The sequence below is a fragment of the Marmota flaviventris genome, chromosome 7, assembly GCF_047511675.1.
Source record: "Marmota flaviventris isolate mMarFla1 chromosome 7, mMarFla1.hap1, whole genome shotgun sequence".
Taxonomy (NCBI): Eukaryota; Metazoa; Chordata; class Mammalia; order Rodentia; family Sciuridae; genus Marmota; species Marmota flaviventris.
The window spans coordinates 19,869,267-19,895,151 of NC_092504.1; the positions used below are offsets into that span (position 1 = coordinate 19,869,267).

Genomic DNA, 25,885 nt, shown 5'->3' on the forward strand with positions numbered 1-25,885 from the left:
AGTCCCATCTACACTGGCTCAAGGCCAATGTCCACAAGGAAGCCCACCAGTCTTCACCTCCAGGGAGCAGCCGAGGGGGCCCAGTGGTCCAGGCCTGGGCGGGACGGCTGCTGGGCTCCTGCTTCTGCCCTGAGGCCTCTTAGTTTTGGCTTTTTCTTTTCAAATTTTCTCTTCTGTTTTAAAACCTGTCTTCTTACAACAAAGCAAAACAAAAGAGCCTTTGGGACATCAGTTTTATTATACAGTGGGGGAGGAACAGACATATGAAGAACCCTCGCTGCTGTCCCAGAAGCCTGGGAGGAAGACTGGGCAGAGCAGGGCAGGGGGAAGTGTCCCAGGGAAGAGTCTCTGGTGTCTGTGGTAGGAGGGGGCAGAGGAGAGTGGTGGTGACGGCCGACCGGCTCTTGGCTGGAGTCCGAGGGGAGGCCCAGGCCAGTGGGCGTCCCTCACTGCTGCAGCGACGGGTGCCGACTCTGTGAGGTCAGTTTGCCAGAGATCGGGGTCTTCTGGTTGTCCCTTGGTCTGTGTGCCTCCTCAGGGCGCGTCCACTGGGGCCACTCTGTTTTGGAACCTAGGGCGCCTGTGGCCTCCCTGTCCGCGGAACCAGGGCACACAGCAGCACAGTTGCTGGAGGCAGGTGGCGATCCTCCTGGTGACCCCCTCCAGCCCCTGCTGCTGTCAGAGGATTGGCCTGAGGAGGGCGCCTGGGAGAAGGAGCTGGGGCCTTCTGCAAGGTACCTGCAGAGGACCCTCCATGGGCTGGGCCTGGGGTCCTGGGGCCTGTAGGGCACAGGGTGACACCGGGAGGTTGGGCTGGGAGGGGCTGTGCCCACGTGGAAGAAGTGCAGAGGGATGGCGGGCACGCTGGCACTGGCAGGCTGGCTGGCGCACCTCCTGTGGCGCAGGCCGGGACCTGAGGGAGGCCCCACTAGCCTTCTGCGCACAGGCCTCGCCTGGAGCGACCACCCCGCCGCCACTGGGTTCTCTGGTGCCGGAGGATAAAGTAGGTGGCCACGGCCTGGTCGTATTTCCACTGGTCCAGGGACACCCAGGCGTGGTAGGGGTCGTAACCCATGTCGAACATGATGGTCATGGTGGGGTCAGGGTGTCTGGGGAGCGGGTTGCTGCGAGGACTGGGCGAGGGCTCCCTGCCCTGGCTCAGCAACAGGTGCCCCATTACCTGCTCCAGGGTGGCCCCCTGCCAGCGGTCCAGCCTCAGCATCTGCCGGAGGAGGCTGCAGGCGTCCTGGGAAAGGTATCTGGGAAGGTAGTAGCTGGCCTGCATGAGGACGTCCTGCAGGCGCTTGGCAGCCCTCGCCTTAAATGGGCGTCTCCCTGTGAGCATGAGAAACAGGGTGACCCCCAGGCTCCAGGCGTCCGCCGGGGGACCCTCGTATTCTTGGTGCTGTATGATTTCAGGGGCATGGTATGGGACAGTGCCCCAGAAGCCATTGAGCTTCTGCCCAGGCGTGAAGGAGGCGCCCAGGCCGAAGTCGATGAGTTTGACGCTGCCAGCCCTGATGTCCACCACCATGTTGTCGGGCTTCAGGTCCAGGTGCACGATGCCCCTGTCGTGGCAGTGGCGCACGGCGCGCAGGATCTGCCTGAACACTGGGTGGGCCTGATCCTCCTGCAGGCCACCGACCTCTGGGATGCAGTGCCACAGGTCTCCCCCATCTGCATGCTCCATGACCATGTAGACGGTGCGCGCGGTCTCAGTCACCTGGAAGAGCTGGATCACGTTGTGGTGATCCAGGGCCATCAACCTCTCTGGTTCGCAGAGGACGGGCACGTTCCCCTCTGTCTTGGGCACCACTTTCACCACCACCTCTGCCCCGGTGAGGAGATGGCGGGCCAGTAACACCTGGCTGAAGCCCCCCTGCCCAAGCTCCCTCACCACCTGGTAATGGTCGGTGAGGGCCACCTCGTAGAAGAAGCTGGGCCCCCGTGGTCCTACACTATTCTCACTACTCTGACTCTGCATCCTAAAGCCGGAACACCAACTCAAATAAAAATAACAGACCCAAACAAAAGAATAAACCAACAACCAAAAGACAAAACAAACAGAATCCCCCCCAAAAACAACAACAAAAACTAGCAAAACACCGCAACCACCAACCACCAACCTCCAAACGCGCTAACCATCTGGGAGTCCGACAGGTCACCACCAAGAGCTTCCTGTACTTATGGACAAAAAACCCAGCCACAGCCCCCCTCTTATATGGCCCGTGTTTGAAAGCCCATCACGGTGGCTCCTTGTGAGATCTAAGCAAGAGATGATTTTTCTTCTTGCTTTTTAGAAAAATGTTTCTAATTAGTTTTACATTACAGTGGACACACTGCCCACAAACGGAGCACAACTTCTCATCCTCGGCTGTACGCGGTGCAGAGTCGCAGTGGTAGCGCAATCGTAAGTATGTAGGGTAAAAGTGTCTGTCTCCATCCACCGTCCTTCCCATCCGCACACCTCCCCCCTCTCTCAGTCCTCTCTGCCCAATCCAAAGTTCCTTCTTCTTCCCTACCTCACTTCCTCATTAGGGATCAGCAACCGCTGGCTGGTCAGAGAGAACATTCAGTCTTTTCTTTTTCTGGGATTGGCTTATTTCGCTTAGCATGATTTCCTCCAGTTCCATTTACATGAAAATGCATGATTTCATTCTTTACAGCTGAGTAATATCCTGTTGTGTACATTATCCATTCATCTGTTTAAGGGCAGCTAGGTTGGCTCCATAGTCTAGCTAATTGTGAATTGAGCTGCTTTGAACGTTGATGTGGCTGTGTCACTGTAGTATGCTGCTGATTTTAAGTCCTTTGGGTATAAACCGAGGAGTGGCATAGCTGGTTAAATGGTGGTTCATTCCAAGTGTTCTGAGGAATCTCCAGGCTGCTTTTCACAGTGGTTGCACCAATTTGAAGTCCCACCAGCAATGTATGAGTGTATTTTTTCCCTACATACTCTCCAACATTTATTATTGCTTGTGTTCTTGATAACTGCCATTCTGTCTAGAGTGAGATGAAATCGTAAGAGTAGTTTTGATTTGTATTTCTCTAATTGCTAGAGATGACGAACATTTTTAAAATACCTTTTTTGATGGATTATATTTCTTATTCTGTGAAGTATCTATTCAGTGCCTCAGCCCATTTATTGATTGGGGTATTTGTTTTTTTGGTGCTAAGTTTTTTGAGTTCTTTATATATACTGGAGGTTAGTGCTATATTTGAGGTTCATATGGTAAAGATTTTCTCCCATTCTGTGGGCTCTCTCTTCAGTTTATTGTTTGCTAAGAAGCTTTTTAATTTGAATCCATCCCATTTGTTGATTCTTGATTTTCCTTCCAGTGCTTCAGGAGTCTTGTTAAGGAAGTGAGGTCCTAGGCTGTCATGGTGAAGATTTGGGCCTACTTTTTCTTCTATTAGGCACAAGGTCTCTGTTCTAGAGCCTAAGTCTTTGATCCACTTTGAGTTGAGTTTCATGCAGGGTGAGAGAGGTTCAATTTCACTTTGCTACATATGGATTTCCAGTTTTCCCAGCACCATTTGTTGAAGAGGCTCTTTTCTCCAATGAATGTTTTTGGCACCTTTTTCTAGTAAGATAACTGTATTGATGTGGGCTTGTCTCTGTGTCTTTTAATCTATTTCTGTGACTATGGCTCTGTAGTATAGTTTAAGATCTGGTATTGTGATGCCTCCTGCTTCTCTCTTCTTGCTAAGGATTGCTTTTGCTATTTTGGGTCTCTTCTTTTTACAAATGAATTTCATGACTGCTTTTTCTAGTTTTATGAAGAATGTCATTAGGATTTTAATAGGATTTGCATTAAATCTGTATAGCATTTTTGGTAGTATGACCATTTTGAAAATATTAATTCTGCTTATCCAAGAACATGGGGACCCTTTCCATCTAAGGTCCTCTTTCATTTCTTTCTTTAGTGTTCTGCAGTTTTCATTGTAGAGATCCTTTACCTCTTCTGATTGATTGATTCCCAAGCATTTTATTTTGTTTGAGGCTATTGTAAAGGGTGTAGTTTTCCTAATTTCTCTTTTAGTGGATTTATCACTAATGTATAGGAAATCCTTTGATTTATCCCAGTCTTTTTTGATGTTTAACTTTGAGACCGTCTTGCTGCATTGCTAAGGTTGGCCTGGAACCTGCCATTTCTCCTGCCTCAGGTTCCCTAGTGGGGTTACAGGCCTGCACCGCCCAGCCCAGCTAGGACTCAACTTTTTTGGAAAAAATAAGAATGCAACCATAAAAGGCAAAATACTAAGCCAACTGCAGCAAAGTAACTGGCCAGCCTGCCCCCCACCCAGCATCCCTTCCATTAGTTCTTCCCAGAGTTGCAGCTGGGATTCAGGTGTGTGCCACTGTGCCCAGCTTGCCACGTGTTCTCTTTATTTTCCTATTTTCCTTGCAATCCAGCCTTTCTTTTAAGCCTGGGTTCTCCGGGTATCCATGGGCTGGGTTGGGGGGAGTGGGCTGGGGAATCGACTTGGTCCATGGCATAAACCAATTCCCTGCCTGTGGATGCTCCTTCCCTATGACAATGCCTACTCTCAGAATCCTTCACCACGCCCACGATTCCCCACCTCCAGGTACAGCTAATGTATGAATACGGAGATTGAATTTCCAATACACGAACATGTTTAGCCCGGGCCTGGGCAGGAAAATCAGCCAGTCTGGCACATTCCAGTGGCGAGGACAAATGTCTTTATGCCCAGGGCTCCTCTGTGTTTAAGCATCAGTCTTCCTGGGGGCTGAGAGTGGGGAGAAGGTGTTGAGAGGAATTAAAACAAAAAACAACCGTTGGGCTCAGTGGCCCACGCCTGTAATCCCAGAGACTATGGAGGCTGAGGCAGGAGGATCACAAGTTCAAGGCCAGCCTCAGTAACTTAGTAAGAACAGGATGTAGCTCGATGCAGTACTGCAAAAACAAAAACAAAAAAGCCCTGGCATCTGCTTTTGTCCTCTAAATTCTTTTTCTGTTCTCTCCCCAGCCCCTCCTTCAGACCAGAATCAGTGGGTTCTCCTCCTGCTTTCCCTAGTCTAGTCTCTCAGCCCAGTTCAAGCTGTCGTAAGTGGAAGGGACCAGCTCTACCGAATGTAGAAGAGCTTGTGCTGCCATCCTCCACTCTGTTCCTTGTAGGAAAGCCACTCCCTCCAGCCAACTGGCGCTAAGCTCAGTGTGCTGCTAATGAATACTGATGTCTGCTCTCCTGGGCTCTCTGTGACAGCCTTCGGGGCTTTCCCTGAGGAAGAAGGTTGCACAGGGATGTGAACTGTAAGGAAAATTAAAATACATGGCTTTACTGTTTGCCAATCTCATGCCCCGTTTTATCTTGTTTAACACTGTGCTTTTATGTAACCTTTTGTATTTGTTGGTCTTTTCAAGTGAATAAAATGCTCATCTTATCTGCCCTGGATTTCTAGAAACGACTGTATTCAGAGTAAACGTACACAAGATGATTAAAAATCAAATTACTGGATATCTTCACTGAGGTGTAACTGATCTGTAGGAACTGCCTGGCTTAAAGAACACCATCTGATGGGTTTGACGTATGCACACACCAGCGAAGCCATCATCACAGTCTGATAATGACCGTGTTCATCGCTACTGAAGGTTAAAGGCCTCCCCCACCCCACCCCCGCCATCTGATGGGCTCAGCCCCCCACCCCCACCCCCGCCATCTGATGGGCTCAGCTCCCCCCCCCCCCCAGCTTTCTGATGCTGTAGATGGGTTTGCATTTTGTATTACTTAAACGGACTCTTTCGACATGTACTCTTCTCTGGTGTGGCATCTCGTCGCCCACCGTGATGACTCGTCCACGTTATGTGTTGTCTTGGTCCATTTTCTTTCCTTTCCCCTCCCTCCCTGGTTCCTGGGAATAAATCCCGGAGCCCCGCACATGATACACAAGGGCTCTGCCGTTGAGCCGTATCCCCAGCCTGCTCATATAACAAAACACCCGAGGCTGGATACTTCATAGAAAAGAGACTGATTTAACTCACAGTTCTGAAGCTCAAGAGTATGGCACCGGCATCGGCCCAGCTCCGGGGAGGGCCTCATCACAGTGGCAAGAGCTCTGGGGAGACTAGCAAGCAGGATGAAGGGAGATTCAGGAGCACCGGCCACGCGCCCTCAGAACAGCTTCTTCTCGCAAAAAGCTAAGCCAGTCTCGCGAGACCTGCATGACTCCCTTCTGAGGGCGGAGCTTCCATGACCTAATCACCTTCCGGTTCCGCCAACTCAACGCTAGCACAGTGGAGACCTTGCCTGCTGCCGGTGAACCTCTGGGACAGACCATATGCGAACCACAGCACCTGTGTATTGACGGTTGATTCTTTTTTACTGCCGAGTAGCATTCCATTGCATCAATATGCAATTGATTTATGCTGCTCTTTGTTGATGGACATTTGAGCTTTTTACAAAGGACGCTGCTATGAACTTTGGTGTACAAGTGGACGTATATTTTCATTTTTCTTGGCAAAATATCCAGCAGTGGAACGTCTAGATTATATGGGAAGTAAACTCACCAGATTTAGCAAGTAAAAATACAGGTTACTAAATTAAATTTTAATTTTACACAAACAACCAGTAGCTTATAAGAATACATATCTCTTGTGGGGCTGGGGTTGTAACTCAGTGGTAGAGCACTTGCCTGGCACGTGTGAGGCACTGGGTTTAATCCTCAGCACCACATAAAAATTAAAAAAATAAAGGCATTGTGTCCATCTGCAACTAAAAAGTATTTTTTTAAAAATGTGTCTTGTGCAATATTTAAGACTGATTGAAAAATGAGACACTGTCTGAAATTTCAATTTAACTGGGAGTCTTTTTTTTTTTAAATTTAGCATATAAATAAAAATAAATTAGAAAGCATATGCCTGAGTTTTAAAGAATCTGCCAAATTGTGTTTTCCATAGTGTTGGTACCACTCACATTTCCACCAGCAGCTAAGGTGAGATCAGCAGCCTCACAGCACTGCTTGGGATGGTCTGTCCTCTTGGCTTTGTGTAATGGTCTCTCAATGTGGTTTTAATCTGCGTCTCCACAGTGACTAATGATGTTAAGCACAGTTTTGATCTGCTTATTTACTATCCCTAAGCTTGGTGAAGAGACTGGTCAGTTCCTTTTCCATTTAAAAATGTTTTTGGAATGGGCTTTTGATCTTTGATTATTGGATTGTAAGTGTTCTTTGTGTTTTCTGTTTATAAGTTCTCTGACCTGTGTATGTTTTACAGATATAGTCTCGGGGCTTGGGTCTTTATTTTTGTAGCACTGTTTTTTTTTGAAAAGCAAGAGTTTTCCATTTTGATCAAGTCCAATGTATTGATATTTCTCTTTTCTCGTTCATGGTGTTTTGTGTCCCATTCAAAAAGTCCTTGCCAAGTTCAAAGGAATAGTTTCTCCTAGAAGTTGTATGATTTTAGCCTGAACATTTAAGTCCATGATCCTCATGTGTGTGATTCTATTTTGTGTATCTGTATGTTTATATTTATGCCAACACCACACTGTCTTAATAATTCTAACTCTCTAGTTAAAGTCCTGAAATCAAATAGTGTCAGTTTTCCAACTTTATTCCCCCATCCCAACATTGCTTTAGCTGTTCCAGGTTCTTTGCATTTCCTTATAAATTGTCGACTTCGGCTGGCAATTTCTACAGAAAGCAAAAATCCTGCTGGGATTTCGACTGGAGTTACATTAAATCTATGAAATCAATTTGGAGATTACTTACATCTTGAAAATATTAAGTCTTTTGATCCATGAAAACAGAACATCTCTCCATTTTATTTATGGTTTTACCGTTTGTCCTCAGTACTGAATATAGGTCTTACAAATCTTTTGGGGAATTTTCTCCCTAGCTCTTATTTCCTGATGTCTTGTAAATATTTTTATTAAAATTTTACATGTTAGTGATTTATTGCTAGTTTATCGAAACATGTTAACTTTGGGAACGGCAACCTTTTAAGATCATTTGATTTTTTATGTTTTTTTTTAAAAAAATATTCCTTAGGATTTAAATTTTTAAAAAATTTGACACAGGATTTCTAGTACAATACTGACTAAAAGTGGTGAGAAGAGGTCATCCTTGCTTTGTTCCTGCTATGTTTGGATCCTAATGACCCCCAAAGGCCGTGTGCTGTAGGTTTGGTCACCAGCCTCTGGCTCTTTTGGGAAATGGAGGAACCATTAAGAGGTGGAGCCTAGTGGAAGGAAGCTAGGGCACTGGGAGCATGCACTTGAAGGGGATGTGGGACCCCAGCCACCATGAGGTAAACAGGCCTTCTCCATCATGGGCACCCTCCATGATGAGTGTGCCACCACACGCCCAAAAGCAACAGGGCCACCTGACCATGGACTGAAACCTTTGAAACTGTGAGCCCAAATGAACTTTTGCTCCATGTAAATTGATTTTTCTCAGGTATTTTGTCACAGTAATGTAAAGCTGACTAACACAGTTCCAAATCCTAGGGAAAAAGCATTCAGTCTTTTGCCATCGAATATAATGTAGCCATAGGTTTTCTTGTAGATACGCTTTATCAGACTGAGAAAGTTCTCTTCCTTTCCTTATTTCTTGTATATTTTTATCATAAAGGAATATTGGATTTTGTCAAAGGCTTTTTCTGCATTTATTGAGATGATCACATTTTATCCTTTGTTTGACTGTTATCATGATGAAATATATTGACTGACTTCAAATGTTAAGTAATTTTGTATTCCTGTGATAAGCTATTCTTGATTATAATGTTTTATCATTTTAGTTAATTGCTTGTCTCAATTTGCTAATATTTAGTTAAAGATTTTGTGTCAATGAAGGCTATCAATCTAAGTTTAGGATTCTTTTCTTGTAATACTTAGTCTGATTTTGATAATAAGGTAATGTTGGCCTTATAATTTCAGAAGTATTTTCTTCTATTTTTCTGAAAGTTAGCAGTACATTTTCCTGAAATGTCTGATAGAATTCAGCACTGAAGCTATCTGGGCTCAAAATTTTCTTTTTATGATTTTTAAATTATGAATTCAATTTCCTTAAACCTGTAGACTTTTCAAGTTACCTATTCTTAAGTTAACTTTAGCAGTTTTATGTCTTTCAAGAAATTTTCCATTTTATTTAATTTGTCAAAATTATTGGCATCAAGTTTCCATAATGTTCTCTTATTACCCTTTTAATGCCTGTATGATTTGTAACAATGTCTTCCTTTTATTCCTGCTACTGGTAATTTTGTGTCTTTTCTACTAAGAGTTTTATCAAATTTGATTTTTTCTCCCCAAAGAACTAATATTTGGTTTCATTGATTTTCTGGTTTTAATTTTACAGATTTCTTCTCTTTATTATTTCTTTCCTTCTGCTTACTTCAAGTGTGGTTCCATTTTTTTCCTCATGGCCTGGAAGACCACTGGTTAGAGATCTACCTAACTTTGTTATAAACGTTCACGTTATGAAGTCCCACAAATATTGATATATTGTTTTTATTATCATTTAGTTAAAAATATATTTTTCTTTCCCTTTGTGATTTCTTCTTTGTTCAGTGGATTGTTTAGCAGTGAGTTCTTTATTATAGTGGTTTTGGTTTTGTTATTTCTAATGTATTTTCACTGTTGTCAGATAACATATTCTGTAAGATCTCTATATTTTGAAACATCATGAGGCTTGCTTTACGGGTCTGGATAGGGTCTACCTTGGTGAACATTCTTGTGCTTCTACAAAGAATGTTTATTTTATAATTTTGGGGCATAGTATTTCATAAATGTTAATTTGATTAAGGGGGTTGATAGTGTCACTGAGATCTTCTGTATACTTACTGCTTTTAGTTCGTTCTATTGCTGAGAGAAATGTATTAAAGCCTCCAACTATAACCACAGATTTGTCTCTCTGTTCTAATTTATATCAGGTTTTGCTTCAGACATTTTTCATTATGTATATGCGTATGTATGTATATATATGAAATTTTCTTCATATACTGATCTTCATGCCTCTTGTTGATAAAGGCATCTAACTTTCTTATTCACTGTGTCTTTTAATAATATGTTACTCTTAGACAACTGTATTATATGCTCAGCCTCTAAGAGCAACATACCACAGACTGGGGTTTTAAAACAGCAGGAATGTCTTTCTCACAGTTGCAGAGGCTGGACAGTCCCAGGTCAAAGTGGGTGTTATTCTAAAGTTCTGTCGGTGGGACCTTAGGTGGCTGCCATCTTGTGAGCTTGCGTGGCCTCTTGTGTCTCCTCTTCCAAGGGCGCTGATCTCATTGTGAGGCGCCACCCTCATGACCTCATCTAACCCTAATTACCTCCCAGAGGCCCTGATTCTAAGTCCCATCACGTTGGAGGTTAGGCTTCAACATATGAACAGGGTGGGGAGACATAAACATCTCGTCCATAACAAAAATACTACACATTTTCAAAGGCTTGCTTTTTGGATTTTTCTGAGTACCAAATCCAGTTAAGCTCATCAGATCTGATCTTTTCTCACCAGATTGTTCTCTGCCTGTCTGTTGGTTCATCAAGCACCATCTTCCTGACATGAGAGCTTTTGTATCCTGTGAAGAACTCTTCAGCATAACTCATTTAGGAGAAACGAAGCCTTCCTCATTCTGCTAAAGTCACAGTGAAAGTCCAAAAGCCAGAGAGTCTGTGGCACACCAACGTCCTTGCTTCCCAGAATAGTCAGGCTGCCTGATGTGACTGACACAGCATGGGAGACTGGGCTTCCCGTGTGTCTTGTCTTCTTGGCTGCCTTGACCGGCTCAGCACTGCATGCAGACATGTTGATCATTTGAGATAGTTTTGTCCAAAACGGTAACATAGGGTAAACTTGGCTTACACCTGCAGAGTCTCTCTCCCTGCTTTACGGTTAAAACACCTGCCAGTCATCATGCCCAGAATTGCCGTCCATGACAGAAAGGACAAGAGCTGGCGCTTGAGTTCCTGGAAGAACGTGAATATTCCTCCCTTTATCACCCTCTCCCTTTCCCTCATCATCCCTCTCCTGTATCTGTGACCCTTCAACCTTCTGGAACCGAAAAGCTGATTTGTGAGCAAAGCTCCCTCTTCTCCACTCTTGGGCCATTAAATAAAGCCTTTTTTTCCTCTCCAACATTCGTCTCTCAGATACTGATTTTTTGTGGGATGAGCCTCCAAACTTGGGCTCAGTAGCACTTGGTTACCTCACTAACACTCTCAGTTTGACATGCGATTTAGGTCTGTGGTTCTGAACCAGGACAATTTTGCTTCCCCCAATCCCACTCCAGGGGGCATTTGGCAATGCCTGGAGATTTTTTTGGTTGTCACAATTTAGGGGGTGCTACTAAAGTACTCAGTAGAGAGGGGCCAGGGATGTTGCTAAACATTCCGTGATGCTCAGGGTAGCTTCCCACAACCAAGAATGGTCCAGCCCAATAGCTCTGAGGTTAAGGAACCCAGGTTTACAGCTTGTGTGTGTGCTGAAGAGAAAAGCATGTACGTGCGTGTGTGTGCATATGTGGGTGTGCATACGTGTGTACGTGTGTTGTACAGACATACTGTGTTAGCTTTTTCACTGCCATGACTGAAAAATCCAACCAGCACAAATGTACAGGAGGAAAAGTTTATTTGAGGGCTCACAGTTTCAGAGGTCTTAGTCCATAGAAGGCTGGCTCCATTCCTTAGGGCTTGAGGTGAGGCAGGACATCATGTCGGAAGAGTGTGGTGGAGGGAAGCAGTTCACATGATGATCAGAAGGCAGAGAGAAGTCTTCACCTTGCAGATACAAATATATACCCCAAAGCCAGGTCCAATGCCCACCTCCTCCACACCCCACCTGCCTTCAGTTACCACTCAGTTAATCCCATCAGGGGATTAATGTACTGATTGGGTCAAGGCTCTCACAACCCAACCATTTCTCCTCTGAACCTTCTTACATTGTCTCAGGTGAGCTTTGGGGGGACACCTCACATCTAAACCATAACATATACATACAAATGAATCTCTGTGTATGTGTGTGTGTGTGTGTGTGTGTGTGTGTATTTGCTCATGCGGGTATGAGTATGTGTGTGTACACACATGCATTTGGTATTCTTTCAGGGTTTGGTCTTTAAACAGACCAAAATTAAATTAAATTCAGTTTCTCACTTTTTTCACTGCCAGCATATTTTTAATATCTCCGTTTTTATAAATATGGTCTCTCACTTTCTGCCTGGTGCATCACTTACCCCTGGGCCTCAGGGGCCCAGGTGACTCCGTCTCCTTGCCCTCTCAAACGCTGCTGGGATGTCATCCTCCCTACACGGATCTCTTAGTGGGTCTATGAAGACTGGGAGGCCTCTGTTTGGGGCTGGGCTTCCCAGGTCATGACACCTTCCTAAGGTAGTTTCTGCACAACCCATGAGGTACGAGAGGTTCTGTGTCCACTTATTCTTAACGTGTTCTCTGTATTTCTGTGATACGGTGGGCGTGAACTGCTCTTTTGATTTTAATACTTCCTTGACTTCAAGTTAGGTGAAGCAGGCCTTCATCCTCTTTAAGTCATGGTGTCTTTCTGTGAATTGCTCAACCATGTGCTTGGAATCGTCTTTTCTCCTGGGTTTTCCACTTGCTGCACAGCTGATTGATGAGCAGTCTTTGTTCTTTGTTGGATGTTTTGTAGAGATGCCTCAGTCACCTACCCAACGACGCTGTTGGGTTCTTTCTTGAATAGAAATCCCTCATTTACAAAGAAGGGAGCTCCACTTATATTTGCATATTGTTTAAGAAATTCTTTTCTCACTTAAAATGCGTAAAACATTCTCTTAAATTCTCTACAACTAGCCTTGTAGTTCTACCATCACAGCTACGTTTTTATCCACTAGCCCTTTATATCTATAACAAGAGAGAGAATTTCAATCTTAATTTTCAAAATGTAATTGGCCAATTTGCTAACTATATGCTAAATATTCTTACCCCCAATTAATTTGTGATTCCATTTATTGTACAAAATTCCCATCTGCTCCTAGGTTCTGTATCCTTTTCCCTTAATCTAGTCTTGCACTACTGCCCTGCTATTTCTGTTACTGTGACTTTGTACTATAACAATGTGTGGCAGGACAATTCCTTTCCCTCATTTTCCTTCAAACTTTACATTGCTGTCTATGGACTTCTATTCTTTCATATAAATTCAAAAATCACTTTGTGAATTCCTCACATATTCACAAAATCAGGACTTTGGTTGGAGACCCATAAATTTATGAGTGAATTCTGAGGAAATTGTATACAGACTTGTATGTTGTTATTCTATCTATGAACATGGTATATTATTTTATTTATATCTTCTATGTTCTGTAGTAGAATTTCAAGATTTTCTTGGTAAAGCTCTGAGTTCATTGTTTAATTACTAGACCCTTTATAGTTGTAGATGAAACCTTATTTACATTTAATATTGCTTAATATTTCATTTTCTAATCAAGTTATTGCTGGTGTCGGAAAAGACTATTGTTTTTTTTAATTTATTTTTTATTTTGTGGGTGCTTTACCACTGAGTACATCTCCAGTCCTTTTGTACTTTGAGACTGGGTCTTGCTAAATCCCTCAGGTGGGCCTCAAACTTGTGCTCCTCCTGCCTCAGCCTCCAAGTCCCTGGGATTTCAGTGCACCACTCACCTTGCTATTGATCGTTTTAAACAGATGTTTTGTCCTGAAACTTTGTTGAAAACTTTATCAAGATTCTGAATGACCCACAGCTTGGCATCTTCCTCTCCCAAAGAGTGGAAGGGAAGACCACCACTTCTCCAGCTCTCCGAGGATTGGCAGCGATCAAACAATCCATGAATCTGGAGGTCTCTCTGAGACTTGCTGAAACGAAGTCATTGGTTTGAAGAGAAGGAAGTCCATGGGCTGTAACTTGAAATGCTTGCATGAAGGGCATAAGTGGCCTAGGTGTAAGGCAACAGGAAGTGGTGGGGCCTGGGGCAAGCCAGAAAGCACCGGCTCTATCCAAAAGGGAAGGATCTCTTCAGCCTCACCTACTTCTTGCCACCCAGTAGCAAAAGCCCAGGTTTTTCACACCTTTACATTTTTAAGGAGAACCTCATATGATGGATTATAACATGTTGGCAACTAATTAAAACTTTAAAAGTTACCAGGTGGGCCCCCCCAAAAAATCATATCTATGGGTTACATTTGTTTCCCGATCGACTGGCCCACAGCCTCTGGTTCAAGGATGCACGGAGTGGAGGGACAATAGGGCAGTAACCTAATGTCACCTTTGAACCTGGCCTTTCCGTTCCCTCTTTCCTTTCCACCCACTCTGCGCTGTGTTTTCTGGGCAGGTTTCTACTCCAGCCACTGGGACACCAGCTTTGGGGAACTGAGCCTAGAACTTAGGAGAGAAGGGGACGGTCAAGGCAGGAGAAGGTGTGGGTTAGACCCAGAAATTCAATCTTGAGGGGTCCCCAGAGAACAGAAGTGTAAGAGGGGTCTGAATTGACAATTAGTCCTCCAGCTTCACGGAGGTGGCTGGCCCTGGAGCTCTGTCGGCATTTCCAGCCTCCAGTGGACAACTGGAGCAGGCCGGGCTGGCTCCATGTGTCCACGGTCTGCACTTGAACCATCCTCTCCTCTTGTTCTAGGTGGGACAATAGACTGATTGTCCCCAGTCCCTTAGAATGTGACGGTATTTGGAGATGGAGTCTTTAGAGAAGTGATGAAGGTAAAATGAGGTCCAGTGTCTGGACACTAATCCAACGGCACTGGGGAAGGATCTATTCATTATTAGAAGAGATTTGGGCCCACGCAGGAAAGACCATATGAAGACACTGAAGAAGACCATCTGCAAGCCAGGGAGAGGACGAAGGAAGAACCACTCCTGCCAACACCTTGATCTTGGACTTCTGTTGCCCAGAAGTGTGATAAAATGAATTTCTGTTGTTTGAGCCCCTCTGTAAGTAGGGCTTTGTTACGGAAGCCCTCCCGAATGAATGCACTTGGGTTTCTTGGAAACTGGAGTACAGAGTTGGGTGTGAGGACTGTGGGGAAATCCTGTAAGTGAGGAGGGTACAACTGGGCACAGTGAGAAGTTGGGTTCAGTGAGATAGAGTTCTGGAGTTGTTCTGAATTGAGGCATGGGGACAGTTTTCCCATAGGAATCATTCTCATGAAGGGAGAGGGTATGATCTTACTCCCAGTGTCTGGAGACACTCTTGGCTGTCACAACTGGGGGAGGAGGAAGGAGCGAGGGAAGAGGGGAGTATGTGCTACTGGCCTACAGTGGGTTGAGGGCAGGATGCTGCTTAACATCCTGTCCTACAACACAGAGCCACTCGTCTCAAGTGTCAAGAGTGCTGAGACTGAAAAACTCCCGTATCAGCAGCCATGGGCTGCTCTTGCAAGGACGTACCCCTGGCAGATCCCACAGCTAAGGGAGATGCCCAGCGAGCAACCTAGGTTCCCAGTAGCTGGGGAGTGGTGTGTTTGCCTTGAAGAGTGGTTCTGAGCAGGGCAAAGAGCCCACTGTCTGGCCCCTGAGATTTCTTTTTCTAACAAATGTAACAACCAACCATGTTCAGGGTACACACATGATCTCTGTTAAGCCTCATGTGAAGCCCAAGAGGTGATAAGATACTCCTACTCCCATTTTATAGTACAAGAATCCGTGACCCAGAGAGTAATCATTCCCCGAGGTTACTGAGCCAGAAGGTTTCAGAACCGGAATTTGCACTCCGGACAGCTAGACTCCAAAGTCTGGCTCTTTTGCAAATCTCAAAGGCAGCCTTTGTAAAACAGAGCAATTAACACAGCAGAAACAGGGCCAAATGCAGGCTTAACCTAGATTAACATAAAGCCCAGCCTCAGAGCAGCCAGAGGTCCCTGAACAATATGTGACACTGCAAACATCACGGGGCTAGACCTTGAGCTCAGGGTTCCTGGAAAGAAGTTTCCTGCCACCTTTATATCCACAAATGATAATGGGTTACCAGAAATGATCTCTCATAAGGAGGACTTTTTCTTTCTTCTCTCTCTCTTTTTTTAATCCCACTCAGGGAGAAAGCATGAACTTAGCACTTTGTATGATAACCGCAGAAACTATAAAAAAAGGGCACTTTCCAGTAGTCGATTGTATAAAAATAATTTTATTTACTACTGTAAATAAAGTAGTGCAAAGAGTAGTTTAACCCCACAATATTGCATTACTGATTTATTTTTACTACCTTAACAGCATACAGTATAATGACACTCTGCTCTTCCTTGCCCTCTCACACACACACACACACACACACACACACACACACACACCCACGCACACCCCTATACAGACTCAGGCAGGCATCAGGGGTGGGGATGAGACTATGAGCTACAGGCTTGGTTTCTGCATATTCCGTTGCGGCCGGTCTATTCTAATGGGTAATTCGTGGAGAAGACTACACTTAAATACTAAGAATTTTCTGGATGATATTTTATGGATTGCAATTGAAACATAAAAGATATCCAACAATGTCATCAAGTGGTTTGGAAGCACTATGACCCTAGAAAAATTCAAGGAGAAAAATGTAAACCAATTTACAAAGCCATTATCTTCCCTGCACTTCCAGCCATAAACTAGTTCTTTCAAGGTGCCTTATAACCTCTGGGTTTTGGAAGTCAAAGATTAAATTGGACTTTGAGGAGCAGGCTCCGGCAAACATGGGCACTGAAACATTATCTACCTTGTGCAAAACTCAGTTTTCTGTTCTCTGATAAAAGAGAATGAATAAAGGACGAAGACTCTTCAAAATGCCTCTCTGTGTCAAAGAATCCAGATGAGCCACAAGCAAAACTGTGACTCCCCAAACACACGATCACGAGAACAGAAGTTTATGGGGTCCAGTGAACCTCCCCAGATGTCCCTCTGACCAAGATGTTCCTTGGATTTCTTTGAGAACTTTTGGTATGACCACTGTCTGCTCTGGGTACTTCCTTGTAATTTAAGTTTTTTTAAAAAAACACACCAAGTGCAAAATTTGCATACAGTGGACAAGATTTTTAAGGTGTTTATCAGGGTAATGCTCTGGCCCTAGCCTCCCAATACCGGCTGTCGAAGGGATCATTGCTCTAGTGGAGAGACCTGGAGTGCACAGTTCACCCACGTGGCTCTGGGTTATTAGTGACTGTGGACTGGTCCTGGTCAGAGGCGTCAGCAGCGGAAGACACAGCTGGAGTTGCAGTGGAAGAGGTGGGGCCTGGGGGGGCCCGGGCTGGTGCTGGAGGAGAACCACTGGCTGCAGAGACACATGCACAACAGGGCTGAATATTCAGAACAGAACCTTTAGGACACCCAACCACACCCAGACTCTAGCAAGCCCAGGAGATGCTTCTAGCCCAGTGCCGCTGACACTAAGCTGAAGGCAACCTTGGAGTCATTCCCTAGGTTCTTGGGACTTTGGTGTCCCCTGCTGTAAAATGGTAGACTGGAATGGATGCGCAAAGATCTCTGATGGTTCTGGCGGCCTGGGAGTCTAAGTTACTGCATTTATGCCAGAACTAACAGGGCACAGGGCTTCTGGCCCATGTTCCATCCCCACCATGATGCAGACGCAGTGCCAGTCATACATCATAGCAAGCAATGAGAAAGGGGGGTCGTTTGACTCACACTCTTATTCCGTTTGGATGATGTGCCAAACTCAAAGCTCGTTATTTAAATCCATGCGCATAAGGCTTGGGTCTAATGACTTAGCAGTCTGCAATCCTGAGGAGGCTGGGCCTCTACCAGTCCTAGTGAAGCTTACGGTTTTATACTTGATGTCTGCAGTTTCTGAATGACAGTGATTCTGCCCCGAGAGGACAGCTGACAGTGCCTGGAGACATTTTTGGTTGTCATTCGCCTGGGGTGGGGTGGTACGGCTAGCAGATAGTGGACAGAGGCCATCCAACCCAAATGTCAACGGTGTTGGGCCTGATAAACCCTGCCTTAGGTGCTGAACCCGAGAAGAGCCCCCTGTTAAGACTGTGGGCCCTGGAACCTGTCTGCTTTGCTCTTTAACAGCTGTATGACCTTGGACAAGTTACCCACCCCCCACTGCCAACCCCACCTGACAGTACCCCTACCTTCTGGAGCTTTTTCAGGGCTGAATGAGTTAATGCTTACAGAGTGCTTGGAACAGTGCCTGGCACATGCTACGACTAAACCTGGTCACCGGGCCAGTGTATTAACCTGTCTTGATTTCAGGTGTGTGGCTTCCAGGACTGATAAGAGCTGGTGCATTTCTTTCTGGGATGCCTACCCCCCCCCCCACTTTTTTTGAGACCTCAATAGCCTGAGACAATGCATACAACAGTTTGCCTTTAAGCAGTGATATTAATTAAGCTCAGCAATATTTTTTTAGTCTTGTGCAGGTTTTAGTAAGTAGGAACACATGTCCACCCTGAAATGTATAGATTTTAAAAAGATGTCACCACATACTGACAATCTGACTTCTAGATAAAACCCTTCAAGAGTCCATGCCCAAGTAGCTAGGGTCATCTCCCAAGGAGGAGGGTGAGGAAGGGGCCCCTGAGCCCCTGGCTCTGTACAGGACTTCTGTAAGGGCTTCTCCCTGGCTCCCCTCCCAATAGCTGCAGACTCTGTGGATGCAGAGATGTCCTGAAAGAATACGACAGTGGCAGGGGGACCCCAGGGTGTTGAAGAATGCCGTGACATTTCTAGGGTCATTAAAACCATCACTCTGGCTGGTGATGTGGTGACTGCAATCTGGTGATGAGATGTAAAGACCATTTCGCTGCAATCAGGAGACCTGGTCTTGGGCAAGTCTCATTTATCTGCCACTAGATAATAATAGGTGACCTTAGCATAGGTACAGAATGGCAAATGTTTCTCTCTAAAGTGCTTGAATTTTGTGGGCCTGGCTTTCCCCACCTGTGAATCAGGGGCTTTGAGCAGATGGTGCCCAGACCCCCTCTGACCCTAGGACCAACCTGCCTGATGATCTCTGAGGAAGTTAACACGGCACTAAAGCAAGTATTTTTAACTCAGGGACTGTGTAAATCACCATGGTAACAAGATAAATCAGCAATCAGTTTTCCAATTAAAACAAAAAATGCCAACGTGTAAATGTAGAAGGAACGCCTAATCAACTCGGCCACCACTTACACCTTCTGGTAAGAGCACAAAAGAAATGCCGGTGCTTCCACAGTCAATTTATTACCGTGGAGTTAGGGATCTCGCTCCCCTCAGTGGGGGTAGCTGCACAAGCCCCCCCATAGCCCATCCTATTTGTAAAGTGGCCCCTTTGTCTCTGCCCACCTGGAATGTGTGCTAATTTCGTTACTGGACTTGGAGTCAAGGCAACCAGGAAAATAAGCGTGCTGTTTAAAAAATTACAGAGTATATTCCAGAGCCAAAGAGAAGTGATTTGTGGATGACTGGCTGCCTGGGGGACCATTTCCTGCACATTAGTGAGAATAATCAGGAGCTGGCCCCACTGCAGCCGTGGCCACAGGCAGCTGTTGCCTGCTTTTGTATGGCTCTGGGTCTAAAAATGGTTTTTACATTTTTAAACGGATGAGCGAAAATTCAAAGCAGAGGAATATTTTGTGACATGGGAAAAAATATATGAAATGCAAATGTGTCCACGGGAAAGTTTTATCAGAAACCTGGCTGGAATGGCTTCTTCTGAGCGCTAGTGGCAGGATTGAGCTGTGACAGGGACACCCCTGAAAGCTGAAAATGTTTCTTACCTGACCCTTTATGGAAAAAAGATTGCTAACCCCTGTTCTAGAACATGGTCAGAAAAACATCTACAGGCCAGCTGACCAGATGTGGGCATAAAAGAACACAGGGGAACACAGTGTGTTAACTCTGAAATGGCAGAACCTTCCCAAGAGGAGGTGCAAGGGAGAGGAGCTTGAAATCTTACGCTAAGATCTGGCTACTTCACTTGGCCGTGGGCTCAGCAGGGCCCTGTGCAGGTGTAAGATCACTGGTCACCTAAAATATAAGGTTCTTTTTTTAAAGCACTGAAACAAAGGCACTGGCTCATCCATCGAGAGCACTGAAACCTTTCTTCCGAGTGGAGGTGCTTTGGAGTATCAAGGCGGGTACTTTGCGGAACCTCACCATGAAGTCTCCCCAGCTCAGGCTTCTGTTTTTCTCATGGGCACCAGGTTGTGGCATTTTACTTTAAGTAGCAATATCATTAACTGGAAGTTTAGAGAACAGGAAAAGGGTAGGGAAAGGCTTAGTTAATCTTGCTTATATTAGCTTACTCTTTTTTATTTTTTTGGTACTGAGGATTGAACTCAGGGGCGCTCAACCACTGACTGAGCCACATCCCCAGCTGTTTACATTTTTAAATTTTGAGATACAGTTTTGCTAAGTTCCTTAGGGTCTTGCTAAGTTGCTGAGGCTGGTTTTGAACTTGTGATCCTCCTGCCTCAGCCTCCCAAGCCACTGGAATTATAGGCGTGCACCACTGTACCTGGCTCATCTGAACTCTTTTTAAGAGAATATCAGGCTAACCACTTGGCTGGATAGGAGGTGTTGGCTTACATGAGAAAGACACCAACCGGACTGGCCTGGCCTTAGGTTCCTGGTGGTACCTCAGAGCTGGTGGATCCATAAAGTTTATGCTGCTATTACAGGCTGGGTATCCCTAATCAGAAATGCTCAAAACCGGAAGTGTTTCAGGCTGCAGATCTTTCTGGATCTTGGAATACTTGCACATACATGACATATCTTGGGGTGTGACTCAAGTCTAAGGATGAAATTCATGCATGTTCATAAAACCCTATTCACAGCCTGAAGGTCATCGTGGAGGATATTTTCAGGGCACCTGTGTTTTGACTGCGACCCATCACAGAAGGCACATGTGGAACTTTCCCTTTGGGGCGTTATGTCAGTGCTCAAGAAGTTTCCGATTCTGGAGGCTTTCAGATTCTGGATGTCTTGGATGGGGACTCTCAATGGCCTTTAAGGAGGCAGGAGTCTGTCTTTGAAAGGTGGTTCCTGTTTTATCCCTCTGCCATCCCTTTGCCTTCCTTTGAGCAGCCCGTGGGCTCCAGGTCTTTTGCTTGGGGGGAGGTTTGGGGCAGGCAGAGGTGAACCAGGCTCTAGACATACTTCACTTTGGGATTTTTTTGTTTTGATTTTTAAAGCCTGCTCCATTAGGGCAATTATGCTTGGCGTCCTTGACAGGGAGGGAGAGGGAGAGTGCTTTTGAGAGGAAGCGGGGCAGGGAAAAGAGCTTTCTGGAGTCTGGAAAGGGGCTGGGCCTGTCTGTGGCTGGACCACAGCAGGCCCTCTCCTGGCCCCTGCAGCAGGACTCAGAGCAAAGGCTGATAGGGCCAGACTTCAGCAAGGACTGGAGCTGCCAGGTGACCCATCCAAGGGACATCCAAAGGACCTAGAGGGACAGAGTAGGCCTGGGGCCATGTGTGTTCTGCGCTTAGGCCAAGGGCAATCAAGTGCCCCTTGGGCTGTCCAAAACCAGGGACCTTTGCACTACTCCGTGAGGCCTTAGTCTCTGGAAAGAGAGAGCTCAGGGGAATGGAAGCCGGCCGTCAGCGAGGTCCCTTGAAGGGGCCTTGAAGTGCAGTATTTGTGGAGTGCCTCTTGCTGCTCTTGATGGATGAGCCAGTGCCTTTGTTTCAGTGCCTTAAAAAAAGAACCTTATGGAGCCCGACCCCACAGTATGTAGATCGTAGCCAACTTTTTCTTCTATCAGACGGCATGTCTCTGATTTGATATCAAGCTCCTTGATCCATTTTGAATTCACTTTTGTGCATGGCGAGAGAAAGGGATTCAGTTTCATTTTGTTGCATATGGATTTCCAGTTTTCCCAGCACCATTTGTTGAAGATGCTATCCTTCCTCCATTGCATGCTTTTAGCCCCTTTATCAAATATAAGATAGTTGTAGTTTTGTGGATTGGTTTCTGTGTCCTCTATTCTGTACCATTGGTCCACCCGCCTGTTTTGGTACCAGTACCATGCTGTTTTTGTTACTATTGCTCTGTAGTATACTTTGAAGTCTGGTATCGCTATACCGCCTGATTCACACTTCCTGCTTAGCATTGTTTTTGCTATTCTGGGTCGTTTATTTTTCCATATGAATTTCATGATTGCTTTCTCTATTTCTACAAGAAATGCCATTGGGATTTTGATTGGCATTGTATTAAACCTATAGAGAACTTTTGGTAATATCGCCATTTTGATGATGTTAGTTCTGCCTATCCTTGAACAGGGTATATTTTTCCATCTTCTAAGATCTTCTATTTCTCTCTTTATAACTAGAATCAACAAATGGGACTTACTCAAACTAAAAAGTTTTTTCTCAGCAAAAGAAACAATAAGAGAGGTAAATAGAGAGCCTACATCCTGGGAATAAATCTTTACTCCTCACACTTCAGATAGAGCCCTAATATCCAGAGTATACAAAGAACTCAAAAAATTAGACAATAAGAGAACAAACAACCCAATCAACAAATGGGCCAAGGACCTGAACAGACACTTCTCAGAGGAGGACATACAATCAATCAACAAGTACATGAAAAAATGCTCACCATCTCTAGCAGTCAGAGAAATGCAAATCAAAACCACCCTAAGATACCATCTCACTCCAGTTAGATTGGCAGCCATTATGAAGTCAAACAACAACACGTGCTGGCGAGGATGTGGGGAAAAGGGTACACTTGTACATTGCTGGTGGGACTGCAAATTGGTGCAGCCAATTTGGAAAGCAGTATGGAGATTTCTTGGAAAGCTGGGAATGGAGCCACCATTTGACCCAGCTATTCCCCTTCTCGGTCTATTCCCTAAAGACCTAAAAAGAGCATGCTACAGGGACACTGCTACATCGATGTTCATAGCAGCACAATTCACAATAGCAAGACTGTGGAACCAACCTAGATGCCCTTCAATAGATGAATGGATAAAAAAAAATGTGGCATTTATACACAATGGAGTATTACTCTGCATTAAAAAATGACAAAATCATAGAATTTACAGGGAAATGGATGGCATTAGAGCAGATTATGCTAAGTGAAGCTAGCCAATCCCTAAAAAACAAATGCCAAATGTCTTCTTTGATATAAGGAGAGTAACTAAGAACAGAGTAGGGTCGAAGAGCATGAGAAGAAGATTAACATTAAACAGGGATGAGAGGTGGGAGGGAAAGGGAGAGAGAAGGGAAATTGCATGGAAATGGAAGGAGACCCTCAGGGTTATACAAAAGTACATACAAGAGGAAGTGAGGGGAAAGGGGAAAATAATACAAGGGGGAGAAATGAATGTCAGTAGAGGGGGCAGAGAGAGAAGAGGGGAGGGGAGGGGAGGGGAGGGGGGATAGTAGAGGATAGGAAAGGCAGCAGAACACAACAGACACTAGTATGGCAATATGTAAATCAATGGATGTGTAACTGATGTGATTCTGCAATCTGTATATGGGGTAAAAATGGGAGCTCATAACCCACTTGAATCAAAGTGTGAAATATGATATATCAAGAACTATGTAATGTTTTGAACAGCCAACAATAAAAAATTTTAAAAAAAAAAAGAACCTTATATTTTAGAAAGAGTCACACAGCACAGAAAAAAGCATGCAGCTCTGGCAATGCTCTGCTACTGAGGCCACCCAAACTCCTGAAGTGCAGGCGCTACCTGGTTCAGCATGCTTCAATCCCAGGTGAAACACCTGGGGGACATTCCCAGGGGCTCCCAGCTAATGTCCGTGGAATCCTCAGTGTCGCCAGACTTGGTCCTCTCAGCTACGACAGGCGGCAGGTGCACTGCTCTGCGTGCTGTTTGACAGAAGAGGAACCTGAGGTGCAAGAGGCTCCCTCCCTCGGCCAGAACCGCAGCCTGATCCTCACAGCACAGGGGCTGCTCACTGCTGTCCTGCACCGCCAGCCTTCTGAACGCAGGACAGTTCCATATGACAAAGGCTGTGGCGTGCTGGCTGTATATTCCAGAGCTGGCAACCCCAGCAGGAGAGTGAAGGGGGTTGGAGCTGGACACAGAATGGACGGCGAAAGCCTCCATGATGAATTGTTAATTTTTAAAAACAATTAACTGGAAAAAAGGCAAATCATGACAAAGATGACTGTCTTCTGGCAGCAGTCCTGAGCCTTCTGCTGTCACAGGTTCAGCACTGTGCTTACCCTCCGTCCCCACCCTACGGCTTTGGCCAGCACCCGCTGCTGTCCTCCCCTCCCGTGGGGCAGGTCCTGGGCCCTTGGGTGCCATCAGCTCCCTGGAGAGACACTAGCAGCAGAAGCTTTGGCCCCTATCAGCCCAGCAGCTGCCCCTCCTCCCTCCTGTGTCTCTGTTACCTGCCACATCACTCCCAAGGTCACCTGCTCTGCTGTGCTGATGAAGAACCTCCCTATTTCACAACGACTGACACTTAGCATAAGTGCAAGTCACAGCAGGAAGGTACCCAGGCCCTCACTCCGTGGTGACTTCTGTCGGGGTGGCAGGTGCCCCTGTGGGGCCCCCTTCTGTAAATGAGAGATTTTTTCCTTTGACTTCTGCCCTTACTGGCCAAAGTCCAGGCTGTGGAACAGCCATGTGGGCATCGCCCTGGAGCAGGTTAGAAACGCCCCCAGACCCCAATCAGAACCTGCCTTTAATACAATCCTTGTGAGATTCCTGTGCACATAAAACTAAGGAGCTAGAATTTACATACGGAAAAGGTTATTTTATTAGAATTGATTTCTTTGGATTTCTTTATATTCCTGTTGTGGCATTCTATTGGTGTAGGTTAATTATCAGGATTTCACTTCAAGTGGAAAAGTATTCCAGAATATCCTTATGTGAGGGAGCAGTGGGTTCAAGACAGTCGATAATCATTGTTTTAAAGTATTGTGATTCTGAAAAATTGTCAGCCAGTCTGTGGCCCTACATTTCTCTCGCCTTTATTTGGTCTTTGGGAAACTATTTCACCTCTTGGGCCTCAGTTTCCTCATCTGTCTAATGAAGGGCAAAGAGTGAAATGGTTTTCAAGATCTTCTCTCGTTTGGTCAAGAGGAAAGGAAGCAAGCGCCAGAAGAGGCAAACGAAAGAGTTGAAAAAAGCCAGGAAAATGTGTGAAAGAAGCGAGAAGACGCTGGCAGGGCCTGGAGGGACTGGGTGACCCGAGTGCGGAGACGGGAGAGGGGCCGCCTCTGACGGCAGCAATCCCCGCCGCCCATGAATTTTCATGGCCACCAGCTGGCACAGAATCATAAAGACGATTTCAGCGCCTCTGATGGAGCCACATTCGTAATCATCAGCACAATATTTCCACGGAGTCAAAATGACAAAGATAATTTGAAATGGAAAACAGACAAGATGCAAAATAAATGTCTTCTACCTGGTGACAAATGTCGGGGTGGGGGGGGGGAATGTGCGTCGGGGTGACTTATCGCCCAGCAGTGGAGGAGGCAGCCAGCCTGGGAGGACCTGGAAGGGCTTCCTGTGACTCCTCAGGCAAAGCAGGGAGGTGATCAGGGACAGCAGCTCCCTTCTCACCAGGGACAGCAGGGGCCTTGTTCCTTTCGCTGTTCATCGTTTGCTACACAAATAACGGCTAGGCCGAGGCTCCCGGGCCTTTCTCACCCTAGTTGACCCATTTGTGAATGTCACTGTTGGCCTTTGTGAGTCACCATGTCCTTCTGGAACCATCCAAGATGGCGGGAAGCTGGAGTTCTCACCAAGAGGTGTCTGTAGGTTTGAGTACCTGGGAGGTGGGAGCTGCTTGGCAGGACAGGGTGGGTCCCCCAACTCAGCCTACAGTGCGACAGGGGAAAATGAGTAGCTCACCCTTATCCAGAGGGCCATGGATGCCAGAGAATGAAAGAGCAGGCTTTTAACTATGCGTGTCTTTCCAGCAGTGTGGTGCATTCAGCCCCTCCCCACACCCACGGCAGAATCTGCATTTAGTATTATTCCTGCAGGATTCTTGCACCCATTAAAATTCAGAAGCA

General features: G+C 45.7%; 2 protein-coding genes across 3 annotated transcripts in view; both read right to left on the reverse strand.

Moving 5' to 3' along the window:
• Nucleotides 1–928: 928 nt before the first annotated feature.
• Nucleotides 929–1,984, reverse strand: LOC139706485 (sperm motility kinase 2B-like). Its single transcript, XM_071614768.1, has one exon. It carries the CDS (start codon nt 1,982–1,984, stop codon nt 929–931), a length of 1,056 nt encoding a protein of 351 aa, XP_071470869.1.
• A 14,078-nt stretch (nt 1,985–16,062) lies between these two features.
• The window catches only part of Sel1l3 (SEL1L family member 3), a 99,540-nt gene continuing 89,717 nt past the window's right edge, over nt 16,063–25,885 (reverse strand). For both annotated transcript variants that reach the window (XM_027939003.3, XM_071614199.1), the window contains one exon: nt 16,063–17,207. In XM_027939003.3, the coding sequence (XP_027794804.2) occupies nt 17,068–17,207 (140 nt within the window). In that variant the 3' untranslated portion in view covers nt 16,063–17,067. The remainder of the gene's footprint in view (nt 17,208–25,885) is intronic.